We start from the raw sequence: 16,511 nt of genomic DNA, 5'->3' as shown, positions 1-16,511 counted from the left end.
CCCTGTTATGTGCTACAAATTTAAATATAACCGTAACTCATCATGAAAGGAGTTGCTTATGCACTGTTGAATTTACTCAGCCAAGTTATATCAAGTGGTTCCAATAAACCGAGCTAAGTAAATTCAACACTTCATTTTTACAGTGTGTGTAAAAGTAGTTTTACTTTCACTTTTCCAAGTATTGTGAGRGGTTTTATGACTTTTACTGAAGTACCTCTTCTTATCAGTAYAATCCATTTTTACCAAAGTAATTTTCTGTTAAGGTATTTTTACTTTTACGTAGCATTTTTTTCCAAGTACTTTCTACACCTCTGGTTGTAACAATGCTTCTTGGAAATCTTATGCTATTGAAAAGCCTGTTAATTTCACTTTTAAATGGTTCCACATTTATAAGGAACATGCATCTGTGCATGCATCAGGTGATGGTATAAGATTTGCCAAAAAGCATTGTTACAACAGAGAAATAATCTACCAAACACACATTTTCTTACTTTTTGTGCCAAGTATAGCTTTCACAATATAATTAATAAAATGTATCCCACAGAAACAATACAATGAAACTGAACTGATTTTTTTAAATTTAAAGTTGCACTCAAACATCAATAAGCATTATTTCTTTAACTCATTTGAACCTAATTCTACTCTTCATCTGTCCTCCTAATTAACTTTAAAATCCAACAATGAATTTCATAATATATAAACGTAAAAAAAAGTAAATGTATAATCGCATTTACATCAATTAGAATGATTTTTTGGATTGGTTTATTGTGAGATAAATGCTTAAAAGCTTCAGTACAACTTTAGGCCAAACTTTTGATTTGCCATTAATATCCCAGTGATTACAGTCAAATGAAGCCTTCTCAGAAAAGAAGAAAAAATGCATTCCAACGTGGATTAAACCTTGAAGCAACACAGTGAAAAAGTATCTTCATGCCAACCTCTGACTCATAATCCTGCAGAGTGGGACAGAGCTGGAGGTCACTGTGCCACCTGCTACCTCCTTGGTTTTCTGGAGTGGGAGTTGACACTCGTCGAATAACTTTTCTGATCACCTGGCCGAAGCAGAATATTGACAAAAAAAAGATCTGACGGTTGGCCTGTTTTAAATAAAACTTTTACCCACACTGAATTTCAGAGGTAAATGAGACACAGGAAACCATTTATACATTACTTTTCTACTGATCAGATTCCCATCATGGTCCATATAGTGTTCCTCTGTCACAGACTCGCCCGGGATATTCTTTGCTTCTTCCCCCTGCAAGTGTTGGTGGTTAGCATATGCGCTATGATTTTTTGATGACAAAACAAGTCACGAAAACAGAAAAAAAATAATCCTTCCCCATCACCACACAAGGAAACCTCAAGAGAAAAGAATGTTCATGTCAGACAGACCCAGTTAGTATTCAGTCAAACACTGTGGTATGGTCAGTAGCAAACCTATCAGAACACAAAGCAAAAACTACCAGAGCACACACACACCAGATTTAGCAGTAAAAACTAAACTAAACCAAGCCAAACCCAGTGAGCCTCAGTTCCAGGCTTTCACCTTTAAAATAAGACGGCGTCTGAAGATTCTGGTGGTTACGGTCTGTTCTTCCTCTGAACCAGATTCTACACTAACTCGCTGTGGAGGGGATCACATAACAGTGTTACCTCACATTTTGTTAGTGTTTAAGCTGGAGCTCCCTGGTTGGATGTGTTGAACTAGAGAAACTTGGAATAGKATGGATGAGAAATTGCCTTTTCAAAAACTGAACCACAATGCAACATATTGATAACATACAGGAGATGAAAATAACGACTTTTTAAAAAACTTTTTTAGAACAGATTTCTTTTGTTAGATTAATTCATATCATTACCTGAACTTTTTTCTCTGACACCAGCGTTCCATCCTTCCTGCCACTTGATGATTCTGATGAGCCGTCCTGAGGTGAGTGCTTTGAATTATTGCCATTTGGCCGGGACCTCCCCGATTCTGCCCGAGACGAGGAAGTGATGGAGTCACTAGAGTTTTCATGGCTGTTTTGAGTAGAAACACAAAATGTCAAATTATCTTCTAAAATAAATTTTCAAAGTCTCTTCAGGTTCGTCAGATACTAGTTGTAAGGATTCTGGAATAGTTGCTACTTTACAGAAAACAGTTTTAATGGGAATGTTTGGTTTTATTTGTACCTTTCCTGTTTGTCGAGCAGGTCTGAGCTGACACTGCGGCCRGGCGTTGGCGGTTCCACGTTGACACTGGATGAATCACTGTGCCAACCTGAAAGTGAACAAATGTTTTTGTCTGCGTGTTCAACCTCTTCAGTACCCTTTGGATCTCTGGATTCCGTCATCTCTTTGTCGTCCTCCTCCTTTTCCTCTGAGCCTTTTTCTTCCTTCACCTCTTCCAATGGAGACGCTAATGCTTCATCTCGGATATCTTTGCTTCTCTCCTCCTCTTCTTCCTCATTAGATCCAGACTCACTGGGCTGGAGTTGCTTAAGTGCTTCAGTCCAGTCCTGAGGGGAAAGGTCAGCTACAGAATGATCTTCTTGTGCCAGATTTTCTCCTGATGTGAGAAAAACATCTTCTATACCTTTAAACTGAAGCTCTAAATCAGTGTCATGCTTTCTGTCTTCCTTCTGGAGGCCTTCTTCACAGCCCTCATGAACTTTTTGAATGCCAGATGTTTGATAGACATCCTCTTCGTCAGTTTCTGCTTCTGTTGCACCTTTTTCCATTTTAAAATCAGTTTCTATCAGGCTGAGAGTCAAACTTTGTATGTTTTCGATTCTCTCAACCTTGCATTCTTCCCCCTTCTCATTCATTTCATTTTTTCCCTGCTCAACAGACCACTTCTGTTCCACCAAAATGATATGTTCATCTGGCGTCTTAGACCTGTCTTTTGTGATCATCTCGCATTTTCTTTCCACATTTTTGATCAAATCCCGTTCAACCCACTTTTCCACTAACCTGTTTTCCTCAGCTAACTGCGCTGCAACCATCTCAACAACTCTCTCCATTTCTTTTGTCACTTCCATTTCCGTTGCTTTCCAACCAGCAACCTCCTTCACTTGATTCAAGACGCCCGGTCGTTCTCCTCCATCACTCAGTTGTGCTCGGTCAGGGGTTGATGGAGTTATCGATGACACGGATGACATTGAAGGGGAGGATGTAGAGTACGCCATGTCAAAGTCCAAGTCACACAAAGGTGGGAAGGACGGTGACCTCGGCTTGTGGGCAGTCTCCACCTCATGAACAGACTTGTCTTCCTCTTCGCTCAAAAGCAGCTGGTCGTTCAAAGCAATGTGGGGCTTTCGGATCTTAGACGGATCGGGCTCAGGAAGTTCGAAGGTAGGGATGCTCAGGGCAAGCTCGCAAGGTCTGGGGGGACTTTTAGGAGGGCTGTCTGGCTCTCCGCTACAAGGCTCCACCTCTGGACTCCAGGGCGGAGGCTGAGGCTGGGTGTTGGTGTGTAAGGGGGTGTCTAAATCTGGGTAATGGTACGGTTGATGGTGGGCAAGGGTAGGGTTTGGGGTGACTGGGAGTTCAGGTTCCAAGAAGCAGGGGTTGGACTGCAGAGCGGCAGGAGACTGCAGCTCCGTGAGAATGCTCTGATAATCTGCAGGTGACAGGATGACAAATGTACAGACAAACACATATGGAAGCCACAAAAGCATACAACACACACAAAACTACTCCACTGAAATCTTAGCACAAACATCAAATGACAATATGACATGGACACAGAGACTAAAGTGCAAAGCATGTACCCAGGAAACCACTAGGATGTGTTCCAATAATATGCGACCCCCACCAAAAAATAAAATAAAATAAAAATAAAAAATACACAAATACAAACAATTCATGTACAATAGTATTTTAATACGTATTTTGACATTAGTTTGAAAGATTACTTTAGATTTAATATTAATTCTGTCATTCAGAAAGTGTTAATGCTCCAGTTTTAGAAAGGTAAAATGCTAAAAGTGGAACACATTAGTGGCACCACAAGACTACTTCAGTCGTAGCAAGAAATATGATCAGATTAAAAAAGCAATTGCCAGGGTGTTCTCTCACATGCTCACATGATGGAAATGACAGATGAGAGATATGAACAGGAATGAGTCAAAAAGAAGATACAAGACAAAACAAAACAAACAAAAAAAAAAACGAGAGAGCACTCTAAATGAATATTTCCATTTTAGATGGATCATTGCGAGTTCGAGCGGGAGGTGGGGTGACTGAAGGCGCGCACTTGCACTGGCAAATAGGACAGGGAGACAGGGAGCGGAGAGGGGGTGAGGGAGGACTGGGGCTGGGACAACGAGAGCCCGAGGGGGAGACGGGAGGAAGAGTGCAAATGGAGAGAGGGGAAACGGGGCGGGAGGAGGAGAAGGAGGCCAGGTGAGCCACTAAAGACTCTTTGCTTGGAGAGATGCTGATGGAAGGGGATGTTGAGGCTGGGGTTGAAGACAGGTTGGGCGCAGCAGGGGTAGTGGSATCACCAGAGGAACATATGGAGGTGGTTTTGATGGTGGATGTAGGGTCAGAAGACAAGCCAGGTAATGTGAGTGAAAGAGTGATAAGTTCTGCTTGGGGAAGGATTGAAGTGGGTGTGGCTGGGACGGATAAAGGAGAAGTCGGAACAGATGTGGTTGAAAAAGATGATGGCGAGTTAGGGGCAGAATAAGGTAACGGTGAGGTGATCAGAGGGATAGGGGAGGACAGACAGGGAAAGAAAGAAAAAGCAGGGGATTGACAAGACTCTGCAGGGTAGCTCTGAGGAACAAGGCGCGAGGAATAAGAGCAGAGGAAGGTGGATCGAGAAGGCTCATGTGACACTGAAGGTGCCAAGTCTTTCAGCGAAATGGAAGACTCATAACTTGGGGAACGACGTGAGGAAAAGAGAGGGCAGTTAGCTGCTGCAGCAGGTATGAGGGGGGTAGGTGGAGGAGTTGGTGTCGGTGTTGGAAAAAAGGGACTTTGAGCACTCAGGATAAAGGCTCCTGTGCTCCTGGGAGTTAAGGGGATAATTACACACACTGTGGAAAATGGAAAGAGGAAACAAACATGCAAAGGCAAATAGGAGTTGGAGAAAAAGAGAGAAAAACACATTAAACACTGAAAAACATGAAACATGCTTGTGAATGAGACAAAGAATGAATAATGTGGATAAATTGGGGAAACACACATGTGGTGGCTCTTAATTTGGTTAAGAGCTTGTGTATGCTGTTATCAGCAGCTCATAGTATTATGGGGAAGTAAAGGGATGCAGGAGGAGGAGGAGGAGGAGGAGGAGGAGAGGCAGTTTGGTTTCACAGATTCTCTCATCTATCCAAGGAAGGCTCAGAGGAACTGGAGGAGAACTAGAAGAGCTTAGCTAAATAAATGGAGAAAAGCAGACACTACATAGTTAAAAGAAATTCTAAACAAGTCAGACTTAACTGAGGAACATTTGTAGCAGTTTTTAGTATGCAACATGCACTAAAAGAAGTGCACTAGGACTCACACAGTAATATAACAAAAATGGTAGCAGGGAGAGGTAAGAAATCAGCTAAGCAGAGGTGAACTTTACCGTCAGCATGATCCCGGAAAACAGCATTATCATCGGCAAAACATCTCGTGCCTGAAACATTGCCATAGTCAAATATTGGACCCTCCAGTAATGTCACAATATCCATTCGATTGACTTTGGTTAACACTGTTGATAAGGCATCCGCTGTGGGAAAAACAAAGAAAGAAAGGTTTGTCAAAAACAAACAAAAATAACTATTAACAAGGAAATTCTGTGCAAAAACAAATTAATTGGTTGCTTTATTAATTGTAAAAGCTTTTCTAATTAGGTTTGAAAACAAATAATGAATGGATGTCACGGCAAGAGAAACATGAAAAGCGAGAGGACGGTACACGACAGTGAGGAAATGAATCCTAAAAAGCTAGAACCTTCACCCCCACTAAAGTGAAAAACTTTTTTGTCTTTGATAAAATGCAGGACTGTAACACAGTGMAAAGAAAATAGTGAGATCTCCAGATGTAAGAATTTGACTTACTTGTGGCATTTTTCCCTTCTCGGCTGACCCATTTTTTCAGAAGCATGAAGCTTTGTGCTGTCAGAGAGTTGGGGTTCTCAAGCCTGATGTGGTTGATCTCATCCACTGTGAAGTTCATCTCCCGAGCCAGCTCTGTGTAGTGACATAAAACACACAAAATATAACCTAGCCCAAAAACAAAACTCAAAAGTGCTATCACTTTTTTTTTACGAATTTAAAATCTTTCACTTTAACATGAATGCACTTCAACATTTGCTGTGGTGCTTCAATTAGTCCAAAGACCACAGAAAACACAATTCGAGATGAAATAATTGACAAAATCTAGGTTATTAGAAAAAGGGGTGATGCAAATTGACTCACCTGTCCAACTGAGTCCCAGGTGATCTGCAACAATAGCCATGCGCAAGTCTGTACGCTCACAAGGACTTTGAGGACCTGGTAATAAAAGAGGATAGTGGAACATTAACATAATGAACATTCTTCATCCCCTTTATGTTAATGTGAGAGAAAATTAAATGAGCCATTTTCCTTTTTTGGCCACTTGCTCATCTCAAAATCTTAAAATCCACTGGTACAAAATTGATTAAATTATTTTGGCTGCATCTCATCAAGTAATTGATTATATAGCAGTAATTTACGACAAAGAAAAGAATTTGGTCCGAATTTTAAGCAGTAGTTAGAATTTAAAGTAGTATTTACTCCAAGGTGGCAAGAAAAGGATATTTTGTACTACAGAAATTATGGTAAACTTAAATGTGTCTATAAAAGTAAGTGGTGCTCTGTGACTATTTGTGGCATGTATCCTTTAAGCAGGCAGTAACTCTCATGACAAATACACAAAACAAAGCACAATATGATCCTCAATGATGGACTTATAATTCTACAAATCTAAATGTGACCATGCAAACACACTACTTTGTGTTATTTGTAAACACTGGTTAGTCTCAAGGACAGTTATGTGAAAAAAAACAACAACTATTACAATAGATCAGTAACCATCCTGCACAGACAAATAGACAGATAGACCAAGAAATTGTCAAACATAGGACTGGTTGTGCCAGTGTCCATTCATCTCTACTGACATGCTTGCTTTTTTATGTTTAACAGGGTTGAAAAAGGAAAAAAGGAGGAAAGAGAATCTTGTGACACTGACAGCACAGTACACAGTACATCAATGACAAAAAATAAATTTAAATGACAGCTACTGTTTTGAGGAGAGTATGTAAAACACGCCACAGGCATTCCATCAATCCATTAAATGATCACAACAACGTCATGCAACTAAAAGTGAAATATTCAACTATATAGATGTAATTTAAACATAGTGTGAAAGTTTTACAAACTAGGCTTGATCTCCGCGATGGGAGGTGTTCGAGACCCTGTGAGTCCCTGACTGCCCTCCTTCCCACCAGTCCGCCTACTCCTCCTGCTCCTCTCACTGCCGGAAGCCCTGTCCGTCGTCGCCACCTTTGCCCTTATGGATGCGGCCCCGGCCTCAGCCCTCGAACCTCTACCAGACCTGGATGAGCGGGAGGGCTGGGAGGGCTGGGAAGGCTGGGAGGCGTCCGACAGAGAGGTGCTTCGGGAGGTGCTGTCTTCCTCCGACTGCTCTGTCTGCGTCTTTTTGTCCTCGTCTGACAGGCGGTCCACCAACTTTATCGTCTCCCCGCTAATGTCCTTAAAGTACTCGATGGTGCGCTTACAAAGCTCACTAGGGTTTTCCTGTCTGTTCTGTCTAGATGTTCCCTCACTTGTGACACTGCTGAGTTGATGTCTGTCCTTAAGTGGTAATCTTGTGGGCAACTTTATGGCTGTTCTTTCTGTGTTCAATGTTTTCATTGGTTGTGAGGTAATTCTAACTGAAACAGGTAAGCTAGCTGTTGCAGCCAGACTACACTTTTTAACATCTTTGATTGGTATCCTTGATCTAGGCTCAACTTTGGCTATGACTGGCGTTCCTTTTTTCCTCATCTCAACTTTTACTGCTTGTTTAGGCTTCTGCTTGCCAATGGCTGTTCCATGTGTATGAAACGACCACCCTGATGCTTTAACTGGAAGCCTTGACTTAGGCTGCTTGACCTCATTTTCTTTAATGGTTTCACTTTTCTGCTCCTGGCTGCTGTTGTGCACCTCCACTCTCTCAATCTTATCTCTACAGCATAATGTTTCTATTCTGCTAGCTTTTTGAAGGGTGGGCTCAGAAGAGGACTGCAAATTAAATACCACACTGCCACATTGAATATAGTTGGCCTGAACACTTGAGGACTCAAGGTTATTGTTGTTGTTGGAGTTTTCAGAAGGGTAGTCTCTCTTTTCTTGCCTTGACTCAGCATGACTGCTATGCTGTTTCTCTGTACACTGACTCTTTATACTAATGTATTCTGGCACCATCTGACCCTCTGATATTTCAGCTTTACAATCGGTGAGATCCCCTGAATCTTTTTTCACAGTTATTGAGGCAGCTATGCCCATCTTAATAGGAGTTCGTAATTTGGAATCAACCTTAGAGGCTGTGATTGTGCAGGATGAGGCAGTCTCAGCTATGGCTTCACAAGCAGGAATATCAGTACCAGCAAAGCCTGTGTCACTGCCAGGCTGTGCAGAGATGCATTTTGCTGTTGTTGCTGCTGGTGTTGTTGATGTAGTATTGCTGTCTAAGGTAGTATCACTAGTAGCTAGAACCTTCACTTTCCCATCTACTGAGGATTTCTCTCCTGTTTTTGATGGAGAGGAAAGTACCCCCAGGATTTTGCCCCCTCTCCCCTTTTCCCCTGTTTTAGGGTCAGAGGAATGCTCACCAATCTGGAAAAACTGAAGTCTCTCTTCAACAAAGTCCCGCTTGCTCATGTCAATAGCACCACTGCGGGTCATCTCAAACATCTTCCCTTCATGGAAAGGAAAGGGGTTAGGTTCACTAGTCGGTGTACTCTCATCAGTTGGTGTTCGGGCAGGGGTTGTGTCTGGTGTTGTAGCCTGCGATTTATCCTCCACTGATAAACTGAAGGGCTTGGGGTCCTCTTCTTTTGTTTTGGACTCAAAAACCCCTTCATTATCAACCCCTTTTGTTGACCAAGGATCAAAGTCCAGACCTTTGGTGGCAACAGTTTTAAAAGTTGAATTCAGCTCTTCCTGAAGTTGGTATCCAAAATAATTTTCTGCAAAACTCTGCCTGTCAGGGTGTCTTCCTTCAAGGGTATAGTCTTTGTCATCTCCACCACCTTTTGCTGCAGCTTGGTTGCCTTTAGTCTTTCCATTATCCCCTCCTTCCTCATATTTTTCTTCTTCTATCACTTCAAGTTTAGATTGACCAAATYAGCGATCAGCCGTTTTTCCATCAGTAGACAAACTAGATGTTTTGGGGTCCTCACTCAGTCCATCATCTTCATCCTGAAGGTCATATCCGTCTAAAGAGTCAATTTCAGTTGCATCTGTGTCATGGGAGAACTCAGCTGTGGTTGCTATGGAACAGTCAGTAACTGACTGGTCGTTGCCATTTTGTTCAAAGTCAATATCCTCCCCCTTTACTACACCATTAACTCCAGATTCCTTATTATTTCCATTTTTCTCTGACCGTTTGGGTTTCAGGTGTTTTTCTCCTTCTTCTTTCATTTTAAAGGTATACTTTTTGACAGGGATGGGATGGAAGACAGACTCATCATCACTAGAATCACTATTATCAGCTCCAGGGGGTACAGGGGATGGTGGCTGAACTCTGATGATTGGCTCAGCTAAAAAATGCCTGTCATGCTCTTCTTGTAAGTTTACCTCCATCATATCCGTCTCTGTGTGAGAAGCAGCACATGAAGCTATTTTCTCAACTTTAGAATGCTCTGCTTCTAAAGGAGGAGGGGGTGGAAACTCTATATATGCAACTCTGTTGTCCTTTGGCTTTCCTCTTTCTTCATCCTGCTTTTGATTATGGTTCTCTGAAGCAGCTGGCTTGGACCTTTCCTTTGAGGGATCTTTATAGATAAAGGTTTTTCCCTCTTCCTCCTCAGACTCCTCTGGGATGGTGCTTGGCATGCCTGCCATGAACCCTATCACAGAGTCTGGTGTTCTGGATGCCAGGCTTATTTCCTCTGAGCTGGGGGTCTCAGGGGTGACAGGGCTTTTCCCAGAACTATCCATGAAAGTAACTTGCTCTAGAGTGTCATCTTCTGGACTTCCTTGAGGAGATGAAACCTGCTTTTGTTTGACAGTGTAAAATGTACCTCTAGTTTCATGCACTGTCCTACTCTCATGACTTACTATCTTTTTGTATGTGCCCAGCTGCCCTGAGGTTGTTTCTTTCTCATATTGCTTTCCTACTTGTATGCTGACATACACTGGTAAGGGTTTAATGTCTTTGAAACCCTCAGTGACAACTACAGGAGTTACTTGGTCCAAATATTCTACTTGGTCATCATCAACACCATTACACACTACATTTGACTGGCTACTTTCTGAKGATGTAGACTTTCCTACCGAGGATCCACGAGTAGACTTATTGGATTCAGAGCTACTGTTTAACCGATTTTTAGTTAAAGTAGGTGTATGAGACCTTGAATTTTCATGTGGCCCATCTAATTTTAAAGAGGCAGTTTTGTGATTTTCTGAAAAATTAGACAATTTTCTTACAGGAATTTGTGATTCCGAGTTTTTTTTTAGACCATCATTGCTATTCGGACTTTCTCTAACAACAAATTCTGAATAGATTACTTTTTTAGTAGTGTCTTGTCTTTGGTCACTGCTACTGCAGTCTTTTGTAGTATCATGAACTGAAGATTTAGATAGTTTTGGAGAAGGGGGATTAGATGGTTTATACCCTTGGCTTTCCCATGCTTTGAACATTTTTTCTTCCTGATCTTTTCCACTGGTTTCATGCTTGGGTGAAAACTTATTTATTTCTGTCTCCAAACATTTCCTTTGGTTACCTGGACTATTTGGTGCTTTTGGCATACTAGAACCTGCAAACACCTGATATACAGGTAACTTAGTTTCCTGAAGCTTTCTGACAGGAGGGTTTGAATTTTGGCCAGCTTGAGGACTCCTATCTTGCTTTTGAGCCTCTTGCTCAAATTTTAGCCTTACTGCACTAACTTTAGAGGAAGACATTTGAAATGGTTTTGTAGTTTCACCTACACTTCCCTCTGCTTTACCATCACTTTGCTTTCTTGAGTCTGCATCACTGAATTGCAGCAATACTCTTCTTTCTGGACTGCTGGGTAAACTGGCACATTTTCTGTCACTAGAGCCAAACCTGTCTCTTAGCCTCTCTCTGCTCCAGTCCTCACCACTACCCCCACTTCTATAAGGCGACCTTTCTGGGCTACTCTGTGTTGAACTAGGCCCTGATCGTGATTCTTTGAAATCTGGTCTGCGAGATTTCTTCTCGGGAGATGAGAGCTCATCATTGAGCTGTTCTGTTCTATCTCGAAAGAACTGAGAAACTTCACTGAGTTTCTCCTCTGCCTCTTTTACAGTCCTATCCATTCTGTCCTCATATACAATTTGTTCTTTATCTTTAACTTGTGTGTCATCTGACACACGCATCCAGACAGATTGCTTTGGGCTGCCAGGCTCAGAAGAGTACTGTAAAAGTGTAAGTTTGTCATAGTTATCATCAACATTGGCCATTCGTCCAGATTTGTCAAAAACATTCCTTGATGACCTAAATACATACTCTGTTCTTGGCCCAAGTGACCTACCCCGACTGTGATTGCCTCTGTCTGGTGAATGGACCCCAGACCTATCTCTCAAATATTCCTCTGTGTCTGAATGAGACTGATTAAATTTCTCAGAAAGCAGCATTTTTTCTGCAAAATTGTATGATTCTCCCCTAAGTTCAGATGATTCATCTTCATGGTATTCTACAGATTGCTGGCTAAGTAGTTTTAATGTTTTGTATGAGTCATCTGTCATAAGCTGAGCTGAACTAGGTCGACTGTCTTCTTCCTGTGACATTGGTGTGCTCACTCTGGGGGAATCAAGGTATACTGGAAGTGACTCTTCAGGCTCATCGTTTTCTTGTCTGCTTCCTGGGCAGTAAAACATTTCTTTTTCTGCATGGTTTTTTGTCTCTCTGATAATTACTTCTGTTGGTTCTGTTTTATTGCCCTTTTCAATATGAACCTCAATTATTCTTTCAATCTTAGGTTTGGAGTTGATATCTTCAATGACTCTTAGTGATGCATCTTCATTCATAGACTTGTGCTCAAACAGTCCAGCCAGTTCTCTAGATGGGTCTTTCCCAGATTGAAAAGCCTTCATTATGTCTCGCACAGACATTGTTTCTTCACATCTCTCTGATGTTGCCTCTATGCCAGGTGGTTTGTGGTACACCATCCTGGTGGTGGTAGTGATGTGAGTTTCTTCCTTTACCCTCATCCCTTTACCCATAGGATCTTCATCAGGGCTGGCTTTCACTGAATAGCACTTATGTTGGTCTGGACTTGATGGACATGAACTCTGATTCCCTTTAAAATCTGAATCGATTATTCTGGCAGAATTTGCATCCTCCATTGGAGGTTGGTTCTCATCCTCTGGTTCATAGCTCCTGATGACATGCACTACTTCAGTCCTAGTCTCAGTGATTACTGGTGGAACTGGGATATCCTGAAAAAGGCCCTTGGGACCCATGCCTTCTGCACTTTGAGGGGCAGATGGTGTCCTCTCACTCCTGGTCTCAAATCCACTGTCTGAGAGAGGACTTTTATCTTGCTCATGCAAAATATCGTCTGGAGATTCTAGCACCATGTCTCCTCCAAAAAGTGCATCTGCTACTTTACTAATTTCTTTTTCTGAAGGTGAAGATCGGATGTTTGTTGGAGGCATTTTGAGCTTATGCTCCTGTACTGCTATAGTTGGTTTCAAGATTCGTTTCTGCTTCTCCTTGCCCTCTACTTCTCTTTTGTCTTCATCTACTTTATTCCTAGTGTTGTGTATTTTGGAAAATGAGCTGCTCCCAACATCACTGGCTAAGTAGTCAACTACTTTGGAGAGATTAAAATCTCTGTCAGGTATTGTTTTTGATCTGGCCTCAGAAACCACAGTTTCATATCTTGGTGGATAGCTCCAATTGCTTGGTGGTTGCTCAACTTGTAACTTCGAAAAATGTATGTCATCCAGTGAACCTCTTGCTAGAGAAGTTCTACCATCTTTGCCGGGATCTTTTGTCAGGATTTCGCTTACTTTTACCAGGTCTTGTTTTACTTTCTCCACAATCCGATATGGCTCCTCTTCTTCCATCTTAGCTTCCTTGGAAGAATTTGTGTTGAATCCTTTGCTGGCTGTAGAATTGGGGTCTGTTTGTAAAATGGCAGACATTCGTATCAAATCCTCTTTCATTTCAGCTACATCCTTCAGAATCTCTTGGCTGGATGATAATGGTGATGTAGTGATAGATTTGATGCTAGCAGGAATAAGGGAAGTTTTGATGGGGGAGAGAGTTCTTGCAAAGGAGGACTGGGTGTTCATGTCAGAGGGAATAGTTTTTCTGGGCGACAGAAGAGCAGCAGCAGATTTGGACACCTCAGGTAACTTTTTAAACTGGGGCTCTGGCAGCACATTGATAACAGAGTAAACTGGGACAGTCATTGTACTTGAGGTTACAGCAGTGGTGACATTAGGAGAGGATCTAAGGGAGGTGTAAAGAGAACCAGAAGCTGATGACCTAATAGACTGATATGAGGAGGATGCAGAAGAGGACAATGACTTGAGGGTGCCATAGCCAGCAGAGCAAGAATTGAATGTCTTTTCAACCTCATCAAAGGCTGCATTGACACTTGTAGTAGCGGCATTAGTGGTTGCTTGTATTCTTTCTTGCAGACTGCTGGTGAGATGAGATGTTGGGGAAGAAGAGCAGTACTGTGAAGGTGACACAGAGCCATTGATTAGAGCTGCAGCACTTGGAGAGTTGTTGGATTTCAATGTGGATGAAAGAGAAGAAAACAAATTCCTTGCAGGACTAGTGGCATTCGAGGCAAAAGAGCGCACAGAGGAAAGACCAGGGACTGTTTTTATGGGTGAGGAGGAAGCTGATGTGCTAGCAGAACTTCCCACTATAGTTTTGTATTGGAGGGGAGAGCTGAACATACTTAGAGAAGATTTAGGAGATGTTGGTGGAGTCAAGCCCATTGCTGTTCTTTCAAGATGAGTGCCTCCTCCTGAAGCAGTAATGGGAGAGGTCCTAGCAGACAATACCCCCAATCCTTTCATGGACAAAGGATCTGGGACACTTTTACCTGGTGAGGCCAGGGGACTGGGGGTAACCTGGATAGGGTACTGGGGTTGGCCAATTACACTTTTTATTGGAGAGGAAATGGTTCTGTAAGATCGGATGGGAGAGGCCGTGTCACTAGCTGACTTTACAGAGGAAGCGGGTGATCCAGGAATGTTGGTCTTGATGGGAGAGACAGAGTTGATGGACCAGACAGATTTTAATGGAGAGGCAGAAGGCGTGTTGGATGATGAACTGGAGAGGGAGCCAAACCCAGATTTGGCTTGGCCAGGGAGGGCGACAGGAACAGGTGACCACGCCTGATAAGATCTTGTTGAAAAGACAGGTTTGTGAGGGTAGCTAGAAGGCTGCGTTCTCGGCGTGCTTCGATCAGTTGTTTCTTCAATAATAATTCAAATTAAAACAATAAAGAAGTAAACATAAAATTAACATAAAATAATTGGAAATAAAACATAAAAACCAGAAAGAGAAATTTGAGTCAGTTAAAAAAAGGGCATTATGCACAATAGAAAAGGTAAAATTTTACACAAAAATTGTAAGATAGGTTTATATGTGAAATAATGTGGACTCAAAGACAAAAGGTACAGAATGGAGAGTGGAGAACAATAAAAATGCTTGACACATGGTATGAGTGACAATAATGACATGAAAAAAGATAAAAAAAAATAGAAAAATACAATTCCATTGACTTTTGTTGTGCTCAATTTGTCTTGCTCCTGGCCACAGTGCCTTTTACAATGCATGTCTGAATAAAATGTTTTTTCCTTTCATTCAGTGCACTTTCAATGCCAGAGGACCCCACAAGTGTATATTTTTTTCATAAAAAGATGAWTATCTTAATCCTTTGGATGTTACTAAAATATGTAGTTGCACTTTACAAAGATGTAACAGGAATTTAGGCAATCATACCTATTTTGAATGTCCTAAAAACATGTTCTGAAGTCAGAACTGTAAATATTTTTAACTATAAAAAGCAAAAGTGCATTTTTATATTTTCAAAATAGCATCATTGTATGAAAAATACTTCCAAAGTAAAGTGCAACCTGTTAGGTACTAAAATACACAGCCGCACACAATCATAAAGCCAATAAAAAATAGTGAAATGATGACTAATTGCGATAATTCATTTGTTTATTTTTATTCCACATAAATTTCAAATGATAAAGGAACAGACACAATTTACAAATGTTTCCACAAATGTAAAAATAACAGTTGAAACAGAGACATTTTTTCAACATGGGGTAGGTAAGCGAAGCATAACACACAAACACACACACAAACCATGCAAGTGACTGATGTACGGTGATGTCATAGGACCATGTGGCTGAGTGATGATCACGTAATCTGTTTCTACTCTGTTTTAATCTGTTAGGTGTATGTAATGAAAAAAAAACAATACTACCTTCATGTAATAAAAATTCCAAACACTAAAACTAATTGAAGTTGCAACACAATCTAAAATCAATTAAAAACGTATTGAAAATAAAGATGGGAAACTCACTCGCTGCTGGGTCAGTCAAATAGCTGTAGCGCTTACGCAAAGCTAAGGAGGCAAAGGTATGACGTCGTTCTGGCTTTTCAGTCTGGAACAAATAAAAACATTTAAAAAAAGCTTTCAACATAAAAAAATATGAGAAAATGTTTTAACCTATTAATTAAAATCCCCATTCTCAAATTATATTCAGTGCAGTTCATTCTTGTTTTTAGTGACCCATGCTGTTAGTACTAGCAATAGGAGGTGCTGCGCATTTTTTTTGTTAATCATGTTATTGTTATTATCTGCATATGCCTTCCTCAGTTCACTGACAAAGGTGAGGACAAGGTTACCTTTTTGAATGAAACCAAAGAGTGAAATGTGTGCCAAATTGTATACTTTTATCATAAGGCTTGTTTTTATATTTATAGCAATGAATGTCACCTGGGCATTCAGTAGGCTTGTGTGCTCAACTGATTCATGGAAATTACAATTACAGATTGCATGGCTACTATCTATAATATGAATTGTGAAACCGGCACCATTTACTCAACTCTTACGGCATGCAGCTGTGTCAGTATTTTTTTCACACACAAGTCTATAACACAGGGGGAGAACAAGGGCAACAACACACTGTGAACAAACGTTAAAGGCTACAGGCTCCAGGAGGCGTGTTTAGTTGATTAATAGAAAATAAATCCCTAGGAGTTAGTAGTAAATGTGAGGTCCACTTCTAAATGTTTTGGAAAGAGATGAGTAATAGGAAGAGATGTGGCACATAAATTGG

General features: G+C 41.2%; 1 protein-coding gene across 16 annotated transcripts in view; it reads right to left on the bottom strand.

Annotated features, from left to right (window-relative positions):
* The window catches only part of LOC106533473 (ankyrin-3-like), a gene marked incomplete at its 5' end in the record, with an annotated part of 38,110 nt that overhangs the window by 5,925 nt on the left and 15,674 nt on the right, over positions 1-16,511 (bottom strand). For 10 of the 16 annotated variants that reach the window (XM_014029784.1, XM_014029788.1, XM_014029789.1 and 7 more), the window contains 10 exon segments: positions 939-1,052; positions 1,172-1,255; positions 1,547-1,624; positions 1,860-2,019; positions 2,173-3,601; positions 5,558-5,701; positions 6,033-6,164; positions 6,393-6,467; positions 8,831-14,629; positions 15,752-15,833. In XM_014029784.1, coding sequence (XP_013885238.1) covers positions 939-1,052; positions 1,172-1,255; positions 1,547-1,624; positions 1,860-2,019; positions 2,173-3,601; positions 5,558-5,701; positions 6,033-6,164; positions 6,393-6,467; positions 8,831-14,629; positions 15,752-15,833 — 8,097 coding nt within the window. 16 annotated transcript variants of the gene reach the window in all.

The sequence above is a fragment of the Austrofundulus limnaeus genome, unplaced genomic scaffold (assembly GCF_001266775.1).
Source record: "Austrofundulus limnaeus strain Quisiro unplaced genomic scaffold, Austrofundulus_limnaeus-1.0 Scaffold952, whole genome shotgun sequence".
In the NCBI taxonomy this organism is placed as follows: Eukaryota; Metazoa; Chordata; class Actinopteri; order Cyprinodontiformes; family Rivulidae; genus Austrofundulus; species Austrofundulus limnaeus.
The sequence above is the reverse complement of the archived record's forward strand: the minus strand, read 5'-3'. Positions and strand labels throughout refer to the sequence as shown.